Raw genomic sequence first — 26,670 nt, 5'->3', positions numbered from 1 at the left:
TCGGTACTTGGCGTCGGTAGGTAAGAAAGTTTCCTACCTAAAATATATGTTACCGTATTCAAGGTCGGTAAATGGCGCGTCGGTAGCGTTCGCGTGGTCGTTAAATTGGCAATATAAATATTATATAATTTGAGATTCATATTATTATAATAAAATCTATGCGTCTTATTTTATTTTTACTACTGGCGTTTGCTTTTTTTATTTTTATACTTGCATTTTACAGTGAACGAGTGAACATTGGAATGCAGCTAAAGTTTGCGTGGACTTCGTGCGCGAACACCTGCGAGCAGCCAATCAGCAGACGACGACAAGTTGCGCTTTTGGAGTTGACCACGCAGGGATTGTCTATCGAATCATGGTGTAAACTTACACCATGTATCGAATATTACTATTGTTTGCGATAGAGGAGGGAGGGGAGTTTAGTTGTCATAACCTATAATGGTGACCGAGTGTGAATCTGAATGATTCTATGCTGCTCCGTTTCTTGTTTCCCTTCTCGCGGATAGACTTGTCGCGGCAGAGTCAGCCGACATGGCCGAGTTGTTGCTAGATCCGAATATCCGAGGCTGGGTATTCCTGCCGATAGTAGTGATCACGTTTCTAGTCGGTATAATACGCCACTATGTCTCGATATTGCTCGCCTCGCAGAAGAAGGTCGAGCTTCATCAGGTGCAAGATAGGTAAATACCTGTACACGTCGATTAACTTGGATTAAGTTTCCCGCGTGAGGCTGAATATTAATTACGACATTAAATACCTTGCAGCCAAGTCATGATACGCTCCAGACTGCTCCGGGAGAACGGGCAGTATATACCGAAAGTAGGTTTCATGACCAGGAGACATTTCTTTAACAACGAAGAGACTGGGTATTTTAAGACTCAGAAGCGTCCTCCTGTCTCCCAAAATCCTATGACCGATCCAAATATGATGACTGAAATGCTCAAGGGAAATGTGACCAATGTCCTGCCTATGGTACTGATCGGTGGTTGGATCAACTGGATGTTCTCTGGATTTGTGACAAGTATGTAGCGTGATATTATTGAATATTTATTGTACATTTATTAAGTATGATTCTTGTAACTAGATCTTTACCTAGATCCTTTTTCAAGATTGCTTATAATTTAATGTAAATGCTTTGATTGCAGCTAAAGTGCCATTTCCACTAACACTACGTTTCAAGCCGATGTTACAACGGGGCATAGAATTAGTTACGCTGGACGCCGCGTGGGTTTCTTCGGCCTCGTGGTATTTTCTCAATGTATTTGGACTGAGGTCCATTTACACACTCGTACTTGGCGAGAATAACGCTGCAGATACCACGAGACTGGTGCAGGATCAAGTATCGGGAGCTGCGATGTCCATGCCCCCTGATCCAAAAGCAGCCTTCAAGTCTGAGTGGGAAGCATTGGAGATCTGTGAACATAATTGGGCGCTACAGGGAGTAGACGTTGAGCTTTTGGGTATCCAATCGAAGGCGGACTTAGCAGATAGTATATATCATCAAGGAAAAGCAAATTGATATTTAGTAATCAAATTATTTACCGTACAAATTCCAAAAAAATATCTAATTTATTTATATGTTAAATAGCAATTTGCAGCATTTATCTGTCTGAGCTATATTATAAAGAACTCTGTTTTTTTAATAAATAAAATGATAAAATATGATAATAGTGTATTTTAATTTTAACAAGCGATAACACTAACAATCTTAAATATAAAATTGATAAGAATAATATATTACTTTATTCTAGAAAATTACAAGTTCTCCTGAATATACAAATCTATCTTAAAATGGTTTAATTACAATTAATTATGATCACTTATTTACTTATTAAATCCTTTGTGTTAAATGGACTTTTGACACTCCATTCTGGAGTATAAGTCAATGCGACGATGTTCCTCGCACGGCATATTTTTCCTGACTTTTTCCAGTAGGGCGAGATCAATTTCTGCTATGGCTATACCAGTTTTCTCTGCACATTGCGCTATGACGGCGCCCCAAGGATCTACAATCTGAAAACGAATGGATTCCGATTTTAATTTCGTGAGAAATCTTTTAATCTCACCGAGAAGATAAATAGCATATATGGATTATTTACCATGGCATGACCCCAGCTCACTCTCTTTTTGTTGTGCGCGCCGGTTTGCGCCGCGGCTATGACATAACACTGATTTTCTATAGCTCGCGCTCGCAGCATCACCTCCCAGTGCGCGGCGCCCGTCTGATATGTAAACGCCGACGGATACGTGAGAATCTGCGCTCCCATGTTCCGCAGAGTCAGCGACAATTCGGGAAATCGTATGTCGTAACACTATGTTTATTGTTAAGTTGTCGCTATTTGTAATTTATATAAAGAAAATCAGAGTTTGTTCTGGTTAAAAGGATACGATGCTAAGCGCGAGCTTGCCAATCGGTGTGGGCACAGGTGGCACAATTTCAGTCCCTTTGAGCACATAGTCCGATTCCATCAGGCGTACTCCGGTATCCTTGTTATCCATGTCGAATAAGTGTATCTTTCTGTACGTGGCTACCAATTGCCCTTCATTATTTATCAATATATGTGTATTGTAAATCTTTTCCACATTACCTGACTGAAATGATAAACGTCTTTATGTATCGTTAAAGAAACAACTATTCTATCTTATGTAAATTGATGTAAAACAGTAATTAAAGTATTCACAGCTTCGTGAACTCCGCCTAAGGATAACCAGATGTCATTTTTGACAGCGATCTCTTTATAAGACGCAACTGTCTGTCCGGTCAAAGGTTCAGCCATAGCGACGATGTCCTTCTTATTATCCGCCAAAAAGTCGCAAGCTTCAGGAAAGAATGCTATCTGCAAAATATTATAAGATGAATGTGAACAATATTATAGAAATTAGAAGAGACAAGTTATTTCAATGTAAGATATGCAGTACTATTAGTTGCCAAGAATGCCAAGTGTATACATACCGTGGCGGATTTGCGTTTGGCCTCGGCTGCTAGCTCGGCCACAACCTCCAGATTTTTCACCTTATCAGCTATCGATCTCATTTGACATACCGCAATCAGTGGATGTGCCATTGTACCGGTGTAACGTTTCGCCGGTTGCACGCTGAAACACAACAACTTTGTTGATTTATAAATGCGACAACGGGTGTGTTTTCGACATAATGAAAGGGGAGTAGCTCTCTTTCAAAGTATTTATCTTTCCAAATCCGCTTGAAAAGCACAGAATCCATATAACGGTTAGTTGTGAACCATACATAAAAAAATTAAGCGGGCCTACTTCCTGATAACATCACGTTTCTTTTTTTATTGCATAATTTTGTTGTAATAGACTAATTTCTTACTTGTAACATTTCACAGGGAATGACTGGGCGATAATGGACCACGCACGTCTCATTCTTATCGCATTGTTGACTGTTCACTGTGCTGAATTAGTTATATCATATATACTTTATCAACGTATATCTATTGGAGTATCAGCGGGGTGACGTCGCTCAGTGATGCTGTCATGCTGTCTTTGACACTGTAGCGTGTGTAAGAGTTTTAATTTTTTACCTTAATTACTTTTTCTTTCTCCTAGCATGTATATTTATTTCGCTTTAAACTTTTAAGAATTGCAACCCGCATTTGCGACGTCACTACTCGTATGGCTCACTACTGACACAACTAACCATCCTGTATGGCTGCGTTCGGAAACGTCACCCGAGTGCACACGAGTATACTTCCTTCTCTTTCTATCTCAGCGAGTTAGAAGGAGAAGGGAGTATACCCGTGTGTACCCGGGTGACGTTTCCGAACGCAGCCTATGTCAGTGTATGTATGTACTTCTCTCGAACGGATATTTGGGAAGATAGACACTTTGACAGTTTTGTGACTTAATTTATTACGGAAAACGTAACGATCGCCAGGCGTATAGGCTTTCAACAACGCTTACGTAAATGTTTTCTTGTGGATACTGCGAAAGATACATGAGAAGTATGTATGTTTTATTGACGCAAGAGATATAACCTCTCTTTGGATTTTCTTAATGTAATGCGGTTGTTATTGTTGCTTCTATAAATTTGCAAATTTTACACAACATTGAGTTATTAAACGTTTAATTTTGTGCGAGTGCAGATAGTTATGTCATTATAATAACTTTAAAATGTATAAATTGTGTCCCCCAAAATTGTCATAAATTAATGTAACTATAATTTGGAGTTTAACTGTTAAATTACTTATTAAAACAATGATTTTGATTAATTTCTATCTGAGAAAAGTTGTCCTCTGAAAAAGGGAAATGATAGTCTATGATTATTATATATTTTCGATATATATGTGTACAACATATACTCTTTACATATATTCTAATATTGTTAATGCTTAGGGTTATCAAGAAATGGAGGATACAATATTTAAGCAGTAACGAGGAACATAAGTGGAGAATATAGCAGATTATATAGATTAATTAAGCTCCAGTCAGAATGGCAGCCATTCGACATACTTTACAAAGGGAAGTATTCACCCTGAGCGACGAAAAGCTGCTCAGCGTATGCTATGTTAGCAAAGCTTACAAGAAGAAAAAGATGAGTTTCTTGTGCCTGGCTACAACGACAGACACGCCAGGATCTCTTATATTGTACCAAGTGAAGAAGAATGACAAAAATGTTTATAAGAAGAAACAATCGTGGCCTCTGAGCGATATACAAATTGTAGATGGTGTGAAAAATGATTCTATGGACATAGAGATGCATATTGACAAAGTTTACAAATGGACATCCACTACGGCACAGGAAAGGCGAACGTTTATTAGTAATTTTTATACATATTCGTGTAGCCTAGCTCAAAGGCCAGAATTCAAAAATATTCCCAAAGAGTGGCTGATTGATCCAACCGCTTTGAAGGAAAGTGACAGTATCACATTTACGCCTGGTATGTCTTTGTGTTCAATTACGTTTAATGAGTGTAATTGTAATTGCTAATATATTTTTAATTTATGTTTGCAAACAAAAATTTTTTCATCATTAATACTTCTATTCTTAATAGTGTAACAATTTTTAGATCTTCTGGCATCACCTATCAGTTCAGATTACCAACCTATCACTGAAAAAGAAGCTGCTGATTTAAAGCAAATGATGGAAAATTGTGAATACGCTGTTTCCAACGCTGAGCTTTTTATGGAAACTCTCTCAAAAGATCTGTCTATTCTTGATGGGGTAAAGCAATAATATTTAATTTTTCTTATGAAAAGTATAATAGATATTGTAAGTAATACGCAATATCGCGAAATACATAATATTTTATTCTATTCTCACTTAGGAAAATGTACATTCGGTCTTAGCATCAGAGCAAAGAGTAACGCAACTGATGAACAGTATAGATGCGGCAATAATCGAAGCCTCTATTGTAGAAGCGCGATTAGCAGCGTACGATGAAGCGTTAGGAAGAATAAGAGAAGTTATGGCTCGAGTTGGCCAGAAAAATCAGGCTATACATACGGCGAATAACAATGCGAGACTTTTGTTGGATAAGCTAAATCTAGTGATTGTAAGTAAATAAGAATGATACAAATGATTAAATTAACTTTTTTATTACAATTACAAAATGATCTGATATCTGGTAGAAAATATGAATCTAATTGTTCCTATAATCATATGTTTGTAAATTGTTTTCTTATAAAGTCATTATGTTTTTATATATACCTAAAGGGCTATCTATACTACAAATAAATAATAAATTTGATTACATTATACGATAAATAACTTGATACTTAAGAAATATGATATATAAGGTATCTTTACAATAAATTTATAGAAGCATGTACCAAGATATATGACTTTTTAATCAGAATCGCATTTTCTATCAAATCCCATGTTGGTGTTATTTGAGGATAAATTTGTATAATTTTCTTTCAAGTCGCAATTAGATATTTCTGCAACGCACCAACGTACCTTGAACGAAGCTGAGCTTCCAGGCGAGAGAGAAGAACTTGGCTTTGCTGGTGCGGCGCTTTTAAAAGCTATCACAGCACCTCTTCCACCGGGCTTAGATAAGCTGAGTGCTGTCACCGAACAGAAAAGGCGGTTGGACAAACTCAAAGCAAAGTTCTCAGTCATTGTTGCTAGACACTTAAACAATCTTTTTATACACTTGGTAATTTCACAATTATTTTCAATACTGTCTCTTTTTCTTAATAATATAACATGATTATATGTATAATTAAAATAGGAATATTGTTTTTAATTTTCTAATCAAATTGTAGGGTAACGATATTGGAGACACATCGACTTCCATGACAGATCTAATATTACCGACTCATCAAGGAGTTCATAATGAGCTTGTACCATATACCGAATTAATGCAACTGCTAAGAGCATTAGACAATAAAGCTTTTGTACAGTTAACTAAAGTATATACCGATACCATGAGTAAATTGTACAAAAGAGATCTGAAACGCTTTTTTGAAGAGGCTAAGAATAAGCTCATCAGCAAACGTGTGCAAGGTAGAGCAATAGATTTTCTGCAGTAGAATTCCAATTAATAAATAAACAATAAATAAAACAATAAGCATTTAAAAGTCTCAAGTTAGACTACAATTGTATTCTGCTCATCTTCACTGGCGCTCTACTGCGTAGCTCTATATCATTCTCACAAATTATATGTATTAATAAGGAGGTATGTTTTAAGCAAATACATCGAAGTCTAGCGCTCAGAAGGGTGAAGATTTGATCAATCCGGCGCCTATCTGTTTGCTGAGTGGCGAAGCATGGACCCCGATGGACGAAGGAAATCTTTTAGACTCTGTACTCGATTGCGTACTTTCGCAGATGCAGCCAGTATGTCTCGCCGAACAAGGCTTCTGTGTCTCATTTCTTCAATTGGACTCCGTTCTCTCGCCTTCCAAAGTAAATATATCGGTAAAATTTTATTCCAACTTGTATGACTATGAACGTCTGTTGCTTTGTGCAGAGTAGCGAGATGGAGGAAGTGGAGAACGTAAGTAACGGCGCAGCAAGTCCCGGATCGGTAACTTCGACGGCAAGCAAAAAACTGGAGCGTCAGGTGAACGAGGACGTGCGCGCGACTATGGCCGCGATATTCCCGTCATTGGAAACCGAGTTGAACAACTTTATCGGATTCCTGGACAAAATCGACAGCTTGTGAGTTGGGTTTTGAAAAAATTACTTCTGCATGTGTGTGTGTGTGTGTGTGTGTGTGTGTGTGTGTGTGTGTAAAATTATCTGGAGTTTTTATCAAGCGGCTTTCAAATCATTAATACATATAATTTCTCTAATCCTTATTTTTATTATATACTTAATATATATACTGTATAAGTGTAATTGTATATTTGCAGTTGGTGCATGTATGTATTAGTGCGTTTATCACAACACGTCATGTCTGCTCAAGATACCGGATCGTTTCTATCGATGACATTCGCATCCGCTCTGATCCACGTGAAACGAGCGTTCGATAAATTCGTGCAAGCACAGCTGCAGTCCATATTATGCGACACGAAAGTCAATCGTCGACACAAATGTGGTATATTGCCGTATATAGAGAACTTCGGGCCATTTGCGAGAACCGCAGAGAAGATTTTCCGCAATTCTGACAGGAAGGTTGATCTTGAAAAGTGGTACACGAAGCTTGTAAGCACTATGTTTGAAGCTATTGTTATTCACAGTCGAGAACACCACAAAACGCCACAAGAAGTTATAAAAATGGGTAATTTGAAAAAAATTCAATATTTAATAAAATTGTCTAACTTCAATTACTAATAATTATCGCATATAATAATATTTGTCACACTTTATAGAGAATTTTCATCATCTCTATGATCTTCTTTCGCAACTAAAAATCTCGGTTTTGGATCACGAGCGAAAGGAAGCCAAGCAAAAATATCAGGATGCACTTCGTGCTTATGTTACGCAGTATTTTGGACGACCTCTTGAGAAACTTAATGTAAATTGCCATTTAAAAATACTTTTACGATTGCATAAGAATATGTTATTGAAGAACGTTTATTTTTCAGCTTTTCTTTGAAGGCGTACAAGCCAAAGTAGGGGCTGGTGTGAAAGAATCTGAAGTCAGTTACCAAATGGCCTTCAGTAAGCAAGAGTTGCGACGCGTAGTGAAGGAATATCCGGCGAGGGAAGTTAAGAAAGGTCTGGAGAACTTGTATCGAAAAGTTGAGAAGCATCTATGCGAAGAAGAGAATTTGTTACAAGTAAGTAGAACGTGGGAGAGATGTGTTTTACATTTCCTAGGATTTGACGATAATTGCAGTATAATCCCATGTAAAAAAAACATGAAAATTACTTTCTTATCTATTATAATTGTTTCATTTATTTCTAATATTTCTAGGTTGTTTGGCGCGAGATGCAAAATGAATTTATTGCGCAATATAGAAACATTGAAGAACTAATCCAACGCTGTTATCCAGATAGCAATGTGACACTTGAGTTTACCATACAGGATATTTTAGAATTTTTCTCAGAAATAGCACGATCTCATTAAATTAAAATGCAATTTTCTTTTCATTATTATTTCATTTGACTTAACGTTAATATGATTATTATAACAAGTTTATATATATATATAGAGTTGTAATATATAGGTAGATAAGTACATATGTCTTTGAGTGATATACGAGGGCTATTAAAAAAGTTCCTGAACTTTATAATTTTTGGGGGTTTACTTACAACTTACAACTTAGTCAGCTTAGTCAGAAGGAGATAAAGTTGACTAAGTTGTAAGTAAACCCCAAGACAAAGTTCAGGAACTTTTTGAACAGCCCTCGTATATCAGATATTGCAATCTTTTATCATGAAAAATTGAGTAGCACTCAAACATAATGAATACTTATTTTAACATTACAGAGTAATAGTCAAGTGATGAAGATTAATTTAGCTGCAATATATTATTTATATTCAAACATACGCTTTTCAATTATTGAAATTATATCATTTTTTGGTAAGACATATTTTCATAGAATAGCTCCTTCAAGATAAACATATTCATAAATATGAACTATTTATTGAGGAGAATACAAGTTATTGCGTGTTATACTTGCATAATAAAGTACATAACATCAACAGCTGTGTGGCCAGATTGCTTCTGTACCTATTTTTATCTAAGATTTTCTATAAATATTTATTTGCTTTCAGCAGGCTCCTCGGGTGGGTTAAAGTTAAAGAAGATAACACCTGACGTTTTTATCTGAAAATAAAGTGCAGAAATTACATATTATGCGCATCCATCTAATTTGCAAAAAATATACAAAAAATATTAAAAATATATAAAACTTAGAAATATAATAAGGTTCCATTAATATAATATATATAAAGAGATATATATAAGAGTAAGATCTTATAATTTGATACATTTAACATTATCTGAGTCAATATAAATTTGATACGTACATAAGTTATGGTACTGATTAGGACAACAAGGCCAGTGATTAATTGAACATTGTAAACCTTCTGTCTTGAGTCATAGTGGTCTTTCCATGTCCCACATGGTCCAGGTATGTCATTTATTGTCGCCGGTTTAATATCCAGTGCTTTTGAACTGCTGGAACGAGTGCCTTTACATCGAAAAATTGCATGTTTAGATGAAAAGTACATTGTCTTTCTTATTCTCAGTTTATATACATTTATATGTTATTTTTCGATTTATGCATTTGCGCAAAGACAAACAGTCACAGTTTCAATAATGACAACCAATTCAAATAACAAATTTCTGATAAAATTTTGAGTAGTTTATGCTGTAGACAAAATATCAATGTTAAATATTCGAACGATACAATCCCAAGTCAAAGTTGTATCACGAAAAATCAGAAGCCAAGTCTACCAAAAAGTTAAAGTAAAAAAATAGATTCTCTGATAAATTACAAGATCTCGTAACACAGTTTTACAAGCATTATCAATCCCTGACGATTAAAAAATTGTTACTTTGTCGAAATCTAAAGAATTGGCAGGAAATGTTGATCAAAGAATCCGTCATTAAAAATAGACAAAGGATTACATTATTTATTATCGCCGCGAGTTTGCACAGAGTAATTTAGCGGTGTATGCAGAAACGCAGTTATTATGTAAGGTACAGAGCTGATTGAACCGCGCGATAGAACGAACGGTGAGGCAAAGAAAGTCTTACCGCCTCTGACCAAGTTGCGAGCGATCGGCCGCAACACGTGATTAAGCATTTCGCCGGGATTGTCCTGCGCTCGATGCAGCCACGAAAAATCCGCGAAATGTGACACAAGACAGGTGAAATGTCGGAAAATCGGAGAGAAGCACGCCTGCGAATTTATCGTGCATAGAACATAAGCGTATCCGAGAAAAGCAGTCGCTTGATAAGAGATCACGTGATCGTGAAAGATCATCCGCCATCTCGTGAGTTTGTGATGGACGGAAATGTACACGTACTGTCGATAATTAATCATGTGATAGAAAGAGACAGAAGCAAAACCGAGCCGTCATTGTGTGTTTTTGTACCATATACACATATATGTGTACAGTAGTGGTGCGACTTATATGTGTGAATATATGATACAGGACGAAAAAAAAGTTTTTGCCGGATTTCGTCAAAGTCAAATAATATTGATAAATGATTTAATTATTGGATGGTCGACCGCTTTTGGCACATCCCTTTTAATTTTTTTTTACATAACAAAATATTGTTACAGCGCCTTACTTTCCTGTGCGTTATTATCAACGAATCGTAATTTATAATTATTATAATAACGAAAATTTTCATGTGTTAATTTCATATAATTTATATGTGGAAATATTGCGTGAAGATTTTTTTCAATTACCCTTCGATATATATATATATTTTTTTTTTCTATAAAACGTAGAGGTGTATACTTAAATGTAATAAGAAGGAAAGAAATCTTAGACTTAACTAAAATTATATATAACTTAACTTATGAGCGTTGATCTTAATAATAAATTCTACATCTACTCTAGAAACCCTGAACATAATCAGACATAAATTAAAATAATGATATGTCAGATTATCGTCTTAAATTGTAGAAACCGAACGTTGAGCCGGAACGTAAATAAGTATCGATTATTTCGTAAAAATAATATAATCATCGATGTATAAATAATATTATCCAATGTTGTGTCATGTGTGTATCTGCAACTAAATTATTTATAACATATTGTATGGCGAGGAAAAAAAAATTAAATGTAACCGCTTCACATGCACCTTCCTATTAACGCTTTTTGACACCTGTATTTATCTTAATGGGATTGTGTAAAGGTATCAGAGTGCCAGATAATGCCAATGGTTTTTTTACCCAATTTTACACATTTACATTTTTGTTAACGCCATTGATTCGGGTTCTTCAACAAATAATGCAATTCGACTTTTCTTGTACATTCCCATTGGCCTTCTCGATCTCCTTCAGTAGCGTGTGAAAAATATCTGCAACAGACTATTGAAAAACACATTTTAACGAGAATTCCGTAGTATACCTCGAGAGAGCGGTAAGGTATCCGCAGATGTACCTCATTTTGTTTCGCACTGGTTTCTAGAAATGCCGCGTTCCAAGAGTTTGCTAAACGCTTTCCCTGATCCGTCGTGACCATACGATCAACGTACAGGTCTGTCTTGTTGCCCACTAACACGATCGGAACACTGTAACGAAAAGGATAATATTCGATGTGTAAGAGTCCAGTTCGCGAACAAAATTATGCAAACGCGTCGAGCACTCGAGAATGCAGATACCTACTGGAGCTTTCCGGTGATGTCGAGTAATTTGTCATAAATAATTTGTACAATCTCAAAACTCTTTGAACTGGTTATGCTATACACCAGGACGTAGCCGTGGATGTCCATCGAATACTGAGTAGGAAATATACTATATTCATCCTGTCCGGACGTATCTACTAACTTGAGTTCATAATCTTGACTATTTACTCGTGTACTCTTTGTGAACGCTGTAACATAATGAAAGATCTGTAGTATCACTTAACGCGATCTATATTTCTACAAATTGCGGATTTTTAGAATAAAATGATAAAGATTAATAAATAGATAAAAAGTGTCTCTTACTATTTTCTATCGTAGGCTCATACGAGTCTACAAATTGTCCCTCGACAAACTGTATGCTGAGGGATGATTTACCTGTTAAAAAATTGAACGTACGGCATTAGAGCGTTTGTACGCATTCAAAGTGAATATACAAACACAAGTAAGTATATAAATGTGTCTTTAACAGTTACATAATGACAAATATAAATCTAAATACGCGCTAATGATTTGTGTCCGGTCGCAAAAGAGTTCCAGGTTACACATCCATAAAAAAAGAAAGGACGCCCACACACAAGGTGGTCTTACCTACGGATCTATAGCCCAAAATAGCTATTTTCCTCTGCTTGGGCGGCATGTTGTAGCATTTACAAACTGAAAAGCAGCAAGAATGTTCAGTGAAAGATGATGCATAATCCAGCTAAAACCTGCGAAACAAGGGAAGACTTTGTAACTATCCGGAATAACTATCCTCCTCGCGTTCGTTAGCGTCTCTCGCGGTCGTAACGGCGATAACGAATCTGCGAGCTATCTCACATCGGAGAAACTACAAAAGACGCAGTTGCGTTTCCCTCCGAGGAGAAACTGTGCGAGCTGGGGAAAAAAAAGCGCGTGAATCAGCCCGGGTCAGCGTCGTTTATACGTCACATTTACATATATATTTACGTAACGACGGACGCGTTGCAAAATATGTATATTTTTTTTTCATTTCTCGCGCTGGCGGAGCGTTTTCCATGCGATACGCGGCCTCCGCTCCGACGGGAAAGTAAACAACTTAACGACATTGTTATCGGTGGTAAGCTGGTACATACATGCTGTCCGCAAGCCTGACCGATGATGGATTGGCGATCCCGCGAGAAAACGCTATGAAACGAGGAAAAAATAGAAAGAGAGAGAAAGAAAAGAAAGAGGAAAAGAGGAAGGATACACGCATGCACGTCGGAAGTGCGTCTTACATCGGTGCGTAACGCTCCTTGGATTGACGAAGCGGCGAACGGTTTTTCCCCGGAGGAGCCGCGCACGAATCGACGCTGATCGACGGCACCTTCGCACTTGGTGCCGGAGGGAAAATAACGTTCCGAACTACGCACCGTTTGATGCACGTACTACGGAGTAGTCCGCAGTAGTCCGGGAGTACGGACGCACGCGTACGCGCGATGCACGAAGGGAAAGAGAGAGAGAGAAAGAGAGGGACGGACAAAGAGGGGGAGAGGGGGGAGGGAGGGAGGGAGAGAGAGAGCGAGATGACGTCAATGACGTGTATATAACTCGGCGTCATGTGTCATGTATGCCTCCGCACTTAAGACCCGGCTAGCTTCCGGATGACGCGTTTGACAGTTCGACGCAGTTCGACGCAGTTCGACGTTCGACGGCCGCCGCGAATTGCGGCGCGAGCCAGGATACGACAGTGTCATAATGACACTCGGAGCGGTCGGAGCAGTCGATTAATCGATCGACCGATCGGTCAAGTACCGAATATTCGCGCGTCAGCAGCTCGATCGAATAGGAGCGACGTCCGATGGAATATCTACTGGAATTTCGTGCCGGAAGTGCGCAATTCCGAGCGTAAAAGTGCACGCAGACCGGACGGAACCGCGAGCCGATTGCCCCTCCTTGACCTCCTTCCTTTCAGAAATTTTAGATCGTGATTATACCTTCGCGCTCGTCTCGTGCGAGAAAGGTAGCGACAAGACAGAGGATTCGACTTAGGCTGCGGTCCACTTGACGCTACAAATGCTTCGAAGCATTCCTTTTCTCCTTTCTTTCAATGAAGAAAGAAGGAGAAGAAGAACGCTTCGAAGCATTTGTAGCGTCAAATGGACCGCAGCCTTACACAGTTGTTTGGAGCGACATAATGACCTCGGAGGAACGGCCGACCCACCTTCGACGATTGCCCGAGCTTCACCGACGTCGGGGAGCCGGGAGCGCTCGGCCGCGTGACATAACCTCACTTCGCGAGAGCGCGCTGGCGAGCGTAGGCGTCGCTCATCGGCATCGGCGGTCGACGCCCGCCAGATTATTTTCCGCGAAAATATCGAACGACGTACATATTCTCGCGCGGTCGAAATTGACAACGGCGAGTTGAAATTAAATGCATGATTAAAATGTAGAAAGTTGAAAAAAAGATGAGGTGGGAAAAAGAATGCATCTGAAGCCTTGAGTCTGCTATCGCAATATATTCGCAATAATCGCAAATACTCCGATACTCCGAATATTCCGCGGGCACTAATTGGTCGCTCGGTAGGGATCTTGGGGAGTTCCTAAAAATTCTTTCGGGAGGTCGACGACAAGCGCGTTCCGAAACTCGTCAACTATATTGGAGCTCTATAGTATACGTGACGAAAACTATAGATTTTTTATTGTCAGTATTTTTTATCGTCCACGAACCAATCGGCGCGCTTCGGAGCTTTCTCCGCGACCTTGCGGAGCGGCCTCGAAGTATGGAATGGATATCCAAAGGCTGGGCTGACTGCTGAGAGTGGCTGAGAGAAAGAGACAGTCCACGACACGGTGCGGTGACGAGGTTATTTTGGGTCTGACTGATCTTGACAACCTTTGATGATGTCAAGTCGGAGTTGATAAGAACAATTTGCGTCGTAGTCTTTTTTTCTTATTGATTCTCGCGCTTTAAATATATATTATATATATATATATATATGTGTATATATGGGCCGCGTTTCGCCCGAGGATCGTAATTTATTTTTTCCGGCGTTATTTTATTATTATTTTCTCGCTTGGCTCGTCTGTCTGCTCAGCGTATCCCGATCCACTCGTCATTTGACAATATGATGCCAAATACGGATGTCTATGACAGCCTATACTTGTGAGTAGATTGTCATGTGTAGAGTGCATTTTATATTTTTGATACACAAGATACACGTGCCAAAAAAAAATTGTGAATTGTGCTGTCAATTTGGTTGCTACAACTAGTTGCTAATTTTTGTTACGTCAAGGTATGCCACCCCGGAGAAGTTCTTCGTAGAGCCGGTCGGAACCAAGGTCCTGCTAGTGGTCGATAGAGTGAGTCAGCAGATCTACACTCAAGGTAATTAACAGGCAATTTAATGTGCTTAAGTTAATAAGCCAACGAGATGATAAGATAAATCTTTGCTTCCTTTCGCAGTGGGCACCGCTAGTCAGATTCCAACAACTGCCAGCCGTAGGAAAATATGGGGACTGATAGGGACTATACGCCTTTTGGCGTGTCGTTATCTCATTGTTATCACGGACGCTCAAATGTGTGGTACTCTAGCTGGACACAACATCTACAAGATAGTCTCGACGGACGTGATACCCTATACCAGGTCCTTCCTGCATTTGACTGAGAAACAGGTCCAAAATAACGCCATTTACTTGGAAATGGTGAAGTCTGTCTTGAATACACCATACTTTTACTTCAGTTACACCTACGACATCAGTCACACTATGCAGAGGTTGCATAACACGACACCTGAATTCTTGCAAGTAAATATTCTTGCATGTCTTATATTGCTGTTTTATGCAGCATCATAAGCAGTTGTATAGTAAGAATGTATCGTCATTTAGATGCCGCTTCATGACAGGGCAGATCCCAGGTTCGTATGGAACGCCTACCTCCTGCAGGACCTTAGTGCAAGACCGGAGCAGTATAAATTTTGTTTACCCATTATTCATGGCTGTATCCTTCGATGTGTGTCATATGTCACTTAAATTTTTAAAGATTTATATTTTTTCTGCGATGACCTTAACGAGAGATTCATACAGTTGTCTCATTGAACACGGTGGTCGTGAACGGCGTTGCGTTCAACTGGGGCATCGTCTCTAGACGCGGTATACATCGTGCTGGCACGAGATTATTTTCACGCGGTATAGACGCCACCGGGAATGTGTCCAATTACGTGGAGACAGAGCAGCTAATTGAAGTGAATGGCGATCGTAGTTCCTTCGTGCAGACGCGCGGATCTATTCCTCTATTTTGGTGTCAGGCGCCAAACTTGAAGTACAAGCCAAAGCCGCAGATCAGTCCGCACGAGGATCACCAAAGCGCTTGTGCTCGTCATTTCGATGTTCAAATCTTTCATTATGGAAGGCAGATTCTCGTGAATTTGGTAAGTTCTCTTTTCTTCACACTTGTCTACGATATTTAGATATTAATAAAATTAAAGTAATTGTAAGGAAGTTTTGTTATCAATTTTATTTACATTCTAGATTTGTATTTATAACCACATTTGTATTTATAAACGTACCATATATTTTGAACAGATCGATCAACGTGGACCAGAAGCACTGCTTGAAAATGCATATCGCAATTTAGTCCAAAGAATTAACAACCAAAATGTTCGATATGAGGCTTTTGACTTTCATGCGGAATGCAGAAGACTAAGGTGGGACAAATTGAACACTTTAATGGACCGACTATCCCATGATCAGGAACAGATGGGGTATTTCTTGTTGATGAGGGATGGAGCATTGATCTCAGCTCAGGATGGTGTTTTCCGTACAAATTGCATCGATTGTCTAGACCGGACGAATGTTGTACAAAGTATGCTGGCGAAGAGAGTTCTCAATGAAGTATTGAGCAGGCTAGAAATAGTTAGAAAAGTGGAAGATCACCCTGCGTTTGAAAATCTTTTCAAACAGGTATTGAATTTTTTCAGATAACGAAAATTTAATTTTTTTTTAGACTTTTAATATTAATATGTAAAATTTAATATGAAATAAAATACCATAAATATTCTAATAATATGCTTATATAATAAATAGTCATACTAAATACTATTGAAGTATAGATTGACAGAGAAATTTTGATTTTTTAAATAATAATACTGTTAAAAATAATACTGTTTGAAAAAAATTTTTTATTGATATTTTTAGATTTGGGCTGATAACGCAGATGTGATAAGTATCCAGTATTCAGGTACAGGGGCGTTGAAGACTGACTTCACGCGAACTGGAAAACGCACTAAATTGGGCGCGATGAAAGACGGTTTAAATTCTCTTACGAGATATTATAAGAACAACTTCGCCGATGGATATAGACAGGTAAATAAATCTTGAAAACATTTCTCTCTTTTTCAGTGATGTAACGATATTTTATGTTATACAGGATTCGCTGGAGCTCTTTTTAGGTCGTTACATCGTCCAGGATGGTGAATGTACTTCCATTCAATGTCCCTTGGAATCCGAGCGAAATTGGCGTTATACTACATTCCCACTTGTTTTTTTAGTCGCGTCCTCGATGCTGGTCGCTCACATAATCTTACCATCGCGATACACAACAGAAATATTACTCTATATACTATTCTGGGGCGCCATGGTGGCCGGTACCTTCGCTACCATTATCCACCACGGCAAGCAATACGTCGATAAGCCAAAATTACTTTAGAGTTAATTAATAATTTTATGAGACTTCAAATTATATACATATTGTACAATATGGATATCGATGGCGATAAGCGATTGTAGAGGTATTAGTTTTGCACAGTTATCAATCGGTCGGTACCTCGATTTCTGTATCGCGGCACAAAGATAGATCTCATCGTGTAATTAACAACGCCGATTTCTATGAAATTAACATGTTAATTTCCGGCGGTATTCACATTTCACAGATACAAGCAGTTGTATCTGTCAAATGCGTTTTTATTTGGGTACAAGGTTTAAAGGAGGGCACGGTGTCTATTATAAATTATCATTACGGTGGATTTTGCACTTTCCGCATAATAGATAGTGGAGTCTACTCTCGAACGACATTCGTTCCTTAAGATTCGCTTGACATTTTGCGACAAATTCTTCTGATGTATTGTAAAGGATCACAAGTTTTTAAATCTCTGGCAGGGTAAGTGGGGCGGCCGCAAATAGGGCCGCAATAGGGCTAAATGACAGATCGTTCTTGGTACCCACCGTCCATAAATAACCTGAAGTAAGCGTGAGAACGGTTTCCAGTCCAAGATTGAAAAAAATTCATGGAATCTTTTCAGATTTTTTATTAGCTTGCGTTGGAATTTTCTCGTACACTGACCGGCAGGAATGCCTGGACATTTCGATATGTATATGTATTATGTCATAATACATATACATATCGAAATGTCCAGGCATTCCTGCCAGTAGAGTGTACAAGTCTGAAGTAATTATTTTCCTGATGGTGAATGTTTTTTAAAATAAATATTCTCTATTTAACATACCAAACTTTTATCTTACAATTATTTATATTGTAATGAATATTTTTTACTTTAAACAGAATTTTTCAGAGTTAAAAATAAAATTTAATATCGGCATTTAAATGTAACTTAAAAAATTGAAATTAAACGATTAGTTTTTTTTATAATTTTATTTATTTTATTTTTCGAATTAATTTTCAAAATAAATTTCATTTATTGTACATCTTTTTATATGTATATTTATCTTTTTTATACATTAAACGAAAAAATTCTATTTATAGATTAATTTCAATAAAATTTATAAAATGCCATTGAAAATAATAAATCTTTTTACTTAAAACAGAATTTTTCAGAGTTAAATTAAACGATTATTTTTCGAAATAATAGTAGTAATATTCATATTAATGGAATTTTATTTATTTTACTTTCCGAATTAATTCGAAATGAATTTTATTTATTGTAAATCTTTTTCTATATGTATCTTTTTTTATATTGAATTTTGTAAATATCGTATTCTATTTGAGCGGAAATTTCATTTATAAATTAATTAAAAATAAAATTTTATAAATTTCATGTGCGAATTAAATCGGTTTTCTATAGATATCTTAATGGAGTAAAATATAATTTATAATTAAACTCGAAGTAAATAAATCTTCCAAAAGAGACGTTCCGTAATAAAAGCCAATTCTTTTTACTCGTCTACGTTTTGCGAGTATAGAACAAATGCTGATGATTATTAAGAAACTGGAAAGTTCTTCGATACGCGACCTATATAAATAAAACCGATTTGTATAAATGAACCGAATACATCGCCGGCGACTGGTTTATATTGGAGCGTTACTGATTCGCAAAGTGCTTAAAGTAGGATTAACGTTGTAAATCAAGTCACGGTTTGCGGAGAACGTTTGAATTTTCGTATAGGCATGGAACCTTGAGCCAAAGTATATATATACCGTTTTTAGGATTTACATATATGTACATTGTATTTTATCGTACATCCACGCAGCAAATGCGGCTACAAATTATGTCTATCTATTTAAATGTAGAAAAGAAATATGTCAGACCGAGAGAATATTTTTTAATATTTCAAAGACGTGTGTGTGTGTGTCTCACCGTCTGAAGAAAAAAAAGAAAGGAAAACTCGCGAGTGGACGGCGGACTTCCTCGTCGAACTAACGTTCATGATTTATCCTTCTTGCGGATACTCAGATTGTAACGTGATATTGACTACAAATAGATGAATCGTACGATCAAATGCTGTATACTAAAATATGCCTCGCTCCTCTAATTTATCCATATTTTATCACCAGATTTTTTTAACTCTGCCAAAAGCGGAAGATCGCGGCCGCTTATTTTATCAGTTGGTCCCTTCGAATTTTGTTTCTTAATTTTGTTGAGTTTCGACAATCCTGGTTGCTCCATATCATGGTGATAGGTCAACCGCCGGTTGCGTCCGAACGTAACGTTTCCATTCGGCGCAACCGCTCGTAATCCGCGCTCGTAACACTCGCAATTCGGCCGACGGCAATTTGGCCCGCAAAATGTACGCCCCGTCGTTTATCACGCCGCTATTCTTCCGTCCTGTTTCAAAACCCCCTGCTGTCCTCTCCTTTTTTTTTTCCATAAATCCACGATATAATTTCGGGTTTACAGTAATACGAGTTCTCGCGAGCGCGCGCGCGGCGCGCGAAGGTAGATGGTAATCGTTTATTATTTTGGCGACGACGAAAATCCGCGAGTGTAATTTTTACGCGGGGGGGGGGGGGGGAAAAAGGGGTAGCGCCGGGTCGGAGGGAGGGAAGAAGAGTTACGCGGGTCATTTACGGTTTGTATTAAAGTAGATCGGTCGGAGGACCGGGTCGGGCGCGCGGGCGCCTTTGTCTCGCGGAATGGCGCGAAGCGGCTCTCTTGCGGCTTGCATTTCCAGACACGTAATTCGACCATTGTGCGGCAATTGTGCGGAATTACGATCGCGTATCTAGAGGCATAATTACGCAAAGTGCCATGTACGCGATATTCGCAGCGTTTAAAGTATATTTTATACGAATGGGGCTGACTACAAAATTCCTCGATTCAAATTGCGAATTTTATGCGAGAACTTTGAAAGATTCATTTTTTTCTTAGAAAAAAGATTATCTATCTTTTATATTTAATTGTTGGAACCCTTTTTTAGAACGTGTTATCGGAAACTTTCGGGAGGAATACATTTTCTGTCAATTATAATCGAAATTCTGAAAATGGAGAATGCTATAACTTCCGGAAGGCGTATGACGGAAACAGAGCTAATAAAGGGTTTTTGTCGACCATACTCTGTAGCAGGGTTCGAAACAGGCTTCGAAGAAAACCACCCTAATCGTTGATTGGAAACGCTGAAAGGAAATTGTGCCGATTTCAAATCGCTGACCGGAGCGGGCGCTTTTATATGAGAAAAGGCGAAATGACATGACGCTTTTATGTTTTCTACATTCTCTAGTAAACGTGAGTGTTTATCAGACTTGATTGTTTCCCGATATTATTTTTATTTTGCAAGGGAGTATTTGTAAGAAAAGAAAAAAGTCCAGATACAAGCCGATACAATTAAATAGAAGAGTTAATTGGATTGTTTTTATTAAGAATAGATTATTCATTGATTAATTGCAATATAATTAACAGTATATTTTCATAGTGTTTTTCTCTCTCTCTCTCTCTCTCTCTCTCTCTCTGCACGCGTTGCCGTGCTTTTTACGCACTTGTTGAATTTTACGCAAATATTTGTATTCCATTAGGTATGTTTATTTAATTAATTTAATTCAATTAGCAACGTGCGGGGGTTTTAAAAAAATAAACACATAAGTAACTACTTCTTTTAATTTCAATATACGATTCTTCTCGATTAACAGGATTGAAGCTATAATAGCTATATTATGAAGTAGCGACGCAAACGGTCGCGAACACTATCATAATTTTCCAGTCTTTTGTTCAACCGCGAATTGCTGCGACGTGTCACATAATCGTGGAATATATGGGGCGTTCGATTATGCGAAATATTAATACAGGACGCTTACAGAATGGTGCGAGAAGTAGATCCTACAAAGACAAATTAAAAATAATATAAATAAATAAATATAAATACACTTTTTTTTAAAGATTAATATACCGAAGTTGCGTATCTCTATAGATAAATTAAATTGCAACAAAACCAGTTTTTCGATTTTCATTTTATGCGCATTTAATCTCAATTATAGTCGCATCTTTCCAATTGATTTATTTGAGCTCTCACATATACGAAACATAAGTGAGAGCCTGTATGTTCACGCACAACTGACGGATCCTTACATTTTTTCTAATAAGTGCGATATTTTAACCAGAACACGAGGAAAAAATTTGATTGCATAAATTCGAAGTCTGATTCAACGAGAAAGGTACGAATCAGATACTTATAATTAAGTCCATTAAATATTCTAGCTATAAAATATCGATATAATCAGAAATTCAATTACAATACAGAATTATGTTTGATGTGATCAGGATGTTTGTATACATTATTGTTGGTGCAATCAAAATATTTTTCTCAGTGACTGAAAACGATGATAATTTTGATATATCGCTGACTGAATTTGCCAATAATTCTTTAAATTGACATCAACATCGATTTTTAATGGCTCGTTAAAAGTCCAAGTAATTTAACAATCCACAGTGTTAATAGATGATAATAGAAAACAAATAGCATTTAAGAGGCCGTTGAAAATTTCATGAACGTTGTAAACTAGGGAATGTAATTAACTGCAACCTTAATACTAGGAAACTAACAATAATAGTTCGTTGCTTATTGGACGATGTTACTACTAAAATACATCAATAAGATAAAAATTTTAATTTGCGATTTATTCGCAAGAACTAAATTTTGTTAGATGAGAATAGTCAAATATCTTTTTCGGTTTCTTGCGTCAAGATTTTTCTGCGCCCACAAAGTCCATCTTTTGTTTTACTTGTTAATTTCATTATCGAGCGTCCTTAGTTGTTTATTCACTTATTTTCTATTTTTCTCGTCAAGTCTTTTTCTGCCTCTCTTATATCAAATCTTTTTCTATTAAATATTGATTGTGCGCTTGGAGTAAAAATAAACAAATGTCATACAGTAGAGAATGAATTTAAAATACAGCCTCGGAACATCCGTATCACGAAAGTGATCGCAGCCGATACGTGCGTAAAGGGTTCATATCGAATGCGATCTCACGCGTGGGACGCACATGTGTCGAGATCGATTTATAAGATCACAAGAGGTGCCGGGGTGACCATAATTCATTGTGATTCGCATCTCGGTATCATCGCTTCATAATTTTTCAAGCACGGCCTGTAATTGTAGGACGTGCGCGCGTGTATTGTCGTGCGGCGAATCATAACTTAGCAGCCCCACGCCACCGACCGACCGAGCGAAGAACACGGTGAACAACGCGAAACTTCATATTTCACCGAGTCGACATACACATCGGACTTTCGTACTCGCGTTTGCTCGAAAAAATTCGCGTTTAAAGGATTAAATTAAAATAACACACAGAATAAAACACAGAATTCATTTTTGTGCAATTCATCCTTTTGGGTGAATTATATCGGAATAAATAATGAGAGAAGAATGAGTGATTATAATTGCGATTATATTATCATGAACAAAATAACAGTAAATCTGAAGGTAATAATAAAGGTAATAATAAGGTAATAATAAGTGTATTTATGTTGCATATTTCTAAAAACAAAACTAAATGAAACGAATTTTTAATCACGATTATAAATGCGTTATTAACATTTTAATATCGGTGTGTCAGCACAGAGCGAGCTTTATTCGTGAATCTTATTCGATTTGAAGTAATCAATTCGCTGGTTAATTATCTGGTGCCCCGCGTTCAATTCGCTGGTTAATAATCTGGTGCCCCGCGCTTAATTCCGTCGCGGTTGATTCTCGCGTAGCGCGATTTCACGCGCGATTTCTACCGCGTGTCAGCCCGCGTGTGGCCAGTTTCACCGGCTCTTCACCCGTTTATTTTCACTCATCGACAGCGTCGAACGGCGACCCGAAAACACGCCTGACAGACGACGTCATTTCCGTGAGCGGAACCGAAAACTTCGGTGGCTTTGAAATCCTTGACAAACGCTCGCCGGTAATTGGATTCGTTTTATGAAGTTCCAACGAAACGCCGAGATGACCCTCCACACCTGCATTCCGCTCTCCCGCCCCCCCCACTCACCCCCTATCGTTCTCCAGCTCCGATCGCTATTAATTGGGGATGGCGGCGGATGAGTCGACCGTTTGCGGGGCGCGGACTCGAGGTCGGGGTGATTAATTTGATTCAATTACAAACCGGAGCAGATCCGGGGCATCGATTTTATTACCATTCCGCCGGCATTCGTTCCGCCGTTCGCGATCCGTCGATTTTTCTCACTCCGCAAAAAAAAAAAAGACGGGAATTCCGAGGGCGACGACGGGATTGACTTTCGGAAGTATCATCTGAATTTCGCGATCATTAGTTAAGCACGAATACGCGACTGTAACGAAACCCCCAAAAAGTTTCGGAGATCGGATTAATATTGGATCAATAAAATATTAAAAGAAACATTTACTTTACATCCATATATCTTCCTCTTGTTGTACATACACGTAATCTCTTCCTTATCAAAAATCTCCGAAAGAAAGCTGCTCAATCGATACAGAGCATCAGTTACATCTTTGTTACAATTTCGCATATTAATTATAACATAGATGCAATGTAACTGATGCTCTGTGTCGACTGGATGTCTCTTTAATCTCTCAAAGCTCTTAAAAAACGAGATCGATTGTCTTTTCCTTTTTAATTGTCTCGCATATCACGCGCTCGACGAGGCGAGCCTGGGTATTTTTCGTTCTCTCTCTCGTCTAGATCTTCTGAAAGAAGACACGCTCCAGCAGCCACGCGGCACGCGCTCGTTCGCGAGATCCGCTCGCGTACACAATCGCGCGCCCAGCACGTATGCGGCGTACGTATGTACGTCGGTTACGTACCTACTTACGGCGGGTTCGGTGATACATGGAGGTCGCACCTAAATTTCCCCAGAGAGTCATTCGTCTCTCGGCTACTCTCTCTCTCTCTCTCTCTCTCTCTCTCTCTCTCTCTCTCTTTCTCGCTTTCTCCCTCTCCCCTTCTCTCTGTCTCTTCTTCTCAGTCCCTTGCTACAGAGTCTCTGTCTCTCCCTTTCTCTGCCGACTTTCGCGCTTTCCTCCCAGGCCTCTTCATCCCTGCTGTCCTCCGACCAACCCTTCCGCGTTCCCCCGAGCGCTCATCTGGCCAATGTGTATTCCGCATTCGGCGTTGATTCCTGCTAGCTCGCCGCACTCTCGAGCCCCGAGTCCACGTGGAATTATCAAGATTGCGGTTCGCGGAAACGGCGCTAATGGATTTCGAGATATTACCCCGGCTGTAAACTATATATACGAAATAACGCGCGTGTGTGTGTATGTGTGTGCGTGACTGGGTGTCTGTGTACATTTATGCGGATCTATATACATTTTCGACAGGTATCAAAACTATTTAGTTCGAGTCACGAAATAAAAGTTCAAAGCTGTAATTTCCGATTATTTAATTAATTATATCCTTTTGTAATTTGCGAGTCGACTGTTAATTGAAAATATCATAATAGATATAATGAGACAATATTCCTTAGCTGTTTCTATTTTGCCTCTCTTTACTTTGTTGATCGAGTCTTTTCTACGAAATTTTCTATATCTCCGAAACCCTTGCCTTGGCTATTTTCCATTCGAAAACACTCTTTAATAATCATTTTTACAACTATTACATTTACAAAATGGATATTTTACATTTACTTTTTATTTAAATTATATTTTTCTTTAGAACTTTATTTAAATGTTCTTTTACGTCTATATATCTTTCAGCATTTACTAGAAAATACAAAGAAAGAAAATATTTTTTATATGTGAAACTGAAAGAGTTAAAATGTCATAACATTGTAAGCACGTAACACGTAACACCGGAAAGCAGCTTGTAACACCTTCCTTCCAAGGTGATCGCGGAAGTGGATTTGTAGCGGAGGGACCTTTTACGCGTGTCACCCTTTCGCTGGGCGCGAATAACCGCGGGTCGTTGTAAGAGAGACTTTCACGTGTGTATGTATGTAAAGATATGTGTGTTAGGTATGTGACTCGTAATACTGAACCTGAAACGGCAGTATAAAAGCCTGGCGCGGAGGGCGCGGTGGTTCGCCACAATTTCCTCGGGATCGACGCAGCCGGTGTTCTTCAGCTTATTAAGTTTTATGAAGGGGCCCGTTGCCAAGGATACTGAAAAAGGGAAGAAATGACAGACGGCTCAGAGCCTGTCCAAATTTACAAAGATATAGGTCGCAGCGTGATTTTATCGACTCTAAAACCGTAAATTGCGCTCGTCTGACCACTCGTGTCTTTATCTACTTCGAGAACGCAATGTAGAATAAATGTAGTTTTTGTTATCAACCAAGTGATGACTGCGATAAAACTTATTTTTCTTATCTTTCTTTTTTATCTTTTAATCTTGGAAAGATAAGCATTATCAGTCATCACTTATTCGATAACAAAAACTGGATTTAATAATATTAAATTGTGTATATATGAAATGCTTCGTATACATATGTAGAATACTTCTTATATAATATCGAAATAACTCCTGTATTATAAATTTAATTTATTTTATATTTCTTTGAATATTTACTTAATTTATTTATATAATTCTGTATTAATTTAATTTAATTTAATAAATTTAATTAAAATTTCATTAAAGATATTAAATTTATTAAAGTTTAATATTTGTATTTATTTCTCTCTATACAATCAAACACGGTCGACAATAATCATTGTGAATATTTGACTCTTCGTATCTTCCATTGAATTACTCTTTTTAATTTCCTTTTATCATTTTTCTAAACATATATGCTAAGTTTTAATAAAATAAACTTGATATTACAATTTGTTCTATCAACAAATCTACGTTCTCAATAAAGACAGCATTTGCCATATCTTCGTATTAAAATAAAAAATACAGTATTATAAAATAAAAAATTTATTTTTGTTGGTTCGTTATCTGACCTGTTCCAAAATTCGACATATCACGGACAAGGACTTAAGGTTAACATCTCAACCCTCGGACAAACGTCGGATCTGAAATATCCATATAAACTCTGCTCGGTTAAACGAAGCAATTTGTAGACGATCTTCCGCGCCCACGCGATCCCGCTGATTCATGAATTAAACAGCGCCGCTTCGTTTCCACCTTTGCGTGTGTGCGAAAATAGCGCAGAGGGGTTGTTGCTTTGTGCACGCGTACGCGTTCGCGTTGCCCCGCTGCTCAATGTTCTCCTATCACCACGCACAAAAATGGCGAAAAATGGCCGGAGCCAACAGGGAGGAAGATGAAGTCGGTCCAATTACCAACAACCTGCCGGGAATTTGGATATTGCGCTTCCCTCCGTAGTGGATTCTTCCTGGCTCGGAAAGAAGTTGAAAAACGAAAGAAAAAGAGTGACGCAACA

The 26,670-nt window shown here is 38.0% G+C and overlaps 6 protein-coding genes across 17 annotated transcripts; 3 read left to right on the top strand and 3 right to left on the bottom strand.

Annotated features, from left to right (window-relative positions):
• Positions 1–186: 186 nt before the first annotated feature.
• Positions 187–1,668, top strand: Emc3 (ER membrane protein complex subunit 3). The gene is made up of 3 exons (XM_071719594.1): positions 187–680; positions 765–1,021; positions 1,146–1,668. Exons 1-3 carry the CDS (start codon positions 532–534, stop codon positions 1,517–1,519), a joined length of 780 nt encoding a protein of 259 aa, XP_071575695.1. The 5' UTR covers positions 187–531; the 3' UTR covers positions 1,520–1,668.
• On the bottom strand, positions 1,027–3,646 carry Nitfhit (NFT-1 protein). 2 transcript variants are annotated; one of them, XM_071719593.1, is made up of 7 exons: positions 3,545–3,646; positions 2,954–3,095; positions 2,682–2,837; positions 2,389–2,592; positions 2,100–2,312; positions 1,829–2,013; positions 1,027–1,413 (listed from the first exon to the last, which is right to left on the bottom strand). In XM_071719593.1, exons 2-6 carry the CDS (start codon positions 3,062–3,064, stop codon positions 1,846–1,848), a joined length of 852 nt encoding a protein of 283 aa, XP_071575694.1. In that variant the 5' UTR covers positions 3,065–3,095; positions 3,545–3,646; the 3' UTR covers positions 1,027–1,413; positions 1,829–1,845. The 2 variants fall into 2 exon arrangements, with proteins under 2 accessions (XP_071575694.1, XP_071575693.1); XM_071719592.1 differs by lacking the exon at positions 3,545–3,646 and adding an exon at positions 3,334–3,476.
• Positions 3,420–9,060, top strand: Sec3 (exocyst complex component Sec3). 2 transcript variants are annotated; one of them, XM_071719587.1, is made up of 12 exons: positions 3,420–3,523; positions 4,356–4,900; positions 5,030–5,184; positions 5,288–5,515; positions 5,885–6,121; positions 6,231–6,471; positions 6,656–6,873; positions 6,938–7,128; positions 7,323–7,690; positions 7,782–7,927; positions 7,998–8,192; positions 8,330–9,060. In XM_071719587.1, exons 2-12 carry the CDS (start codon positions 4,453–4,455, stop codon positions 8,480–8,482), a joined length of 2,580 nt encoding a protein of 859 aa, XP_071575688.1. In that variant the 5' UTR covers positions 3,420–3,523; positions 4,356–4,452; the 3' UTR covers positions 8,483–9,060. The 2 variants fall into 2 exon arrangements, with proteins under 2 accessions (XP_071575688.1, XP_071575687.1); XM_071719586.1 differs by lacking the exon at positions 3,420–3,523 and adding an exon at positions 3,800–3,964.
• On the bottom strand, positions 8,967–10,314 carry Cox7b (Cytochrome c oxidase subunit 7B). The gene is made up of 3 exons (XM_071719604.1): positions 10,121–10,314; positions 9,388–9,551; positions 8,967–9,184 (listed from the first exon to the last, which is right to left on the bottom strand). Exons 1-3 carry the CDS (start codon positions 10,167–10,169, stop codon positions 9,119–9,121), a joined length of 279 nt encoding a protein of 92 aa, XP_071575705.1. The 5' UTR covers positions 10,170–10,314; the 3' UTR covers positions 8,967–9,118.
• A 247-nt stretch (positions 10,315–10,561) lies between these two features.
• Positions 10,562–13,976, bottom strand: Rheb (Ras homolog enriched in brain). 8 transcript variants are annotated; one of them, XM_071719597.1, is made up of 7 exons: positions 12,961–13,251; positions 12,817–12,868; positions 12,314–12,432; positions 12,029–12,100; positions 11,706–11,913; positions 11,482–11,611; positions 10,562–11,408 (listed from the first exon to the last, which is right to left on the bottom strand). In XM_071719597.1, the coding sequence occupies exons 3-7, from the start codon at positions 12,360–12,362 to the stop codon at positions 11,319–11,321; spliced, it is 549 nt and encodes a 182-aa protein (XP_071575698.1). In that variant the 5' UTR covers positions 12,363–12,432; positions 12,817–12,868; positions 12,961–13,251; the 3' UTR covers positions 10,562–11,318. The 8 variants fall into 8 exon arrangements, with proteins under 8 accessions (XP_071575698.1, XP_071575703.1, XP_071575700.1 ...); XM_071719602.1 differs by having other exon boundaries at positions 12,314–12,379; XM_071719599.1 differs by lacking the exons at positions 12,817–12,868; positions 12,961–13,251 and adding an exon at positions 13,839–13,976.
• On the top strand, positions 13,530–19,396 carry Sac1 (Sac1 phosphatase). 3 transcript variants are annotated; one of them, XM_071719591.1, is made up of 9 exons: positions 13,530–13,685; positions 14,761–14,828; positions 14,959–15,050; positions 15,129–15,469; positions 15,551–15,662; positions 15,749–16,092; positions 16,247–16,624; positions 16,859–17,026; positions 17,091–19,396. In XM_071719591.1, exons 2-9 carry the CDS (start codon positions 14,791–14,793, stop codon positions 17,367–17,369), a joined length of 1,752 nt encoding a protein of 583 aa, XP_071575692.1. In that variant the 5' UTR covers positions 13,530–13,685; positions 14,761–14,790; the 3' UTR covers positions 17,370–19,396. The 3 variants fall into 3 exon arrangements, with proteins under 3 accessions (XP_071575692.1, XP_071575691.1, XP_071575690.1); XM_071719590.1 differs by lacking the exon at positions 13,530–13,685 and adding an exon at positions 14,138–14,528; XM_071719589.1 differs by lacking the exon at positions 13,530–13,685 and having other exon boundaries at positions 14,138–14,828.
• Positions 19,397–26,670: the final 7,274 nt, after the last annotated feature.

The sequence above is a fragment of the Temnothorax nylanderi genome, unplaced genomic scaffold (assembly GCF_030848795.1).
Source record: "Temnothorax nylanderi isolate EJ_2023f unplaced genomic scaffold, tnyl_v1.0 TNYL_tig0303_pilon, whole genome shotgun sequence".
Classification (NCBI taxonomy): domain Eukaryota; kingdom Metazoa; phylum Arthropoda; class Insecta; order Hymenoptera; family Formicidae; genus Temnothorax; species Temnothorax nylanderi.
This window is presented reverse-complemented; position numbering and strand designations above follow the sequence as displayed.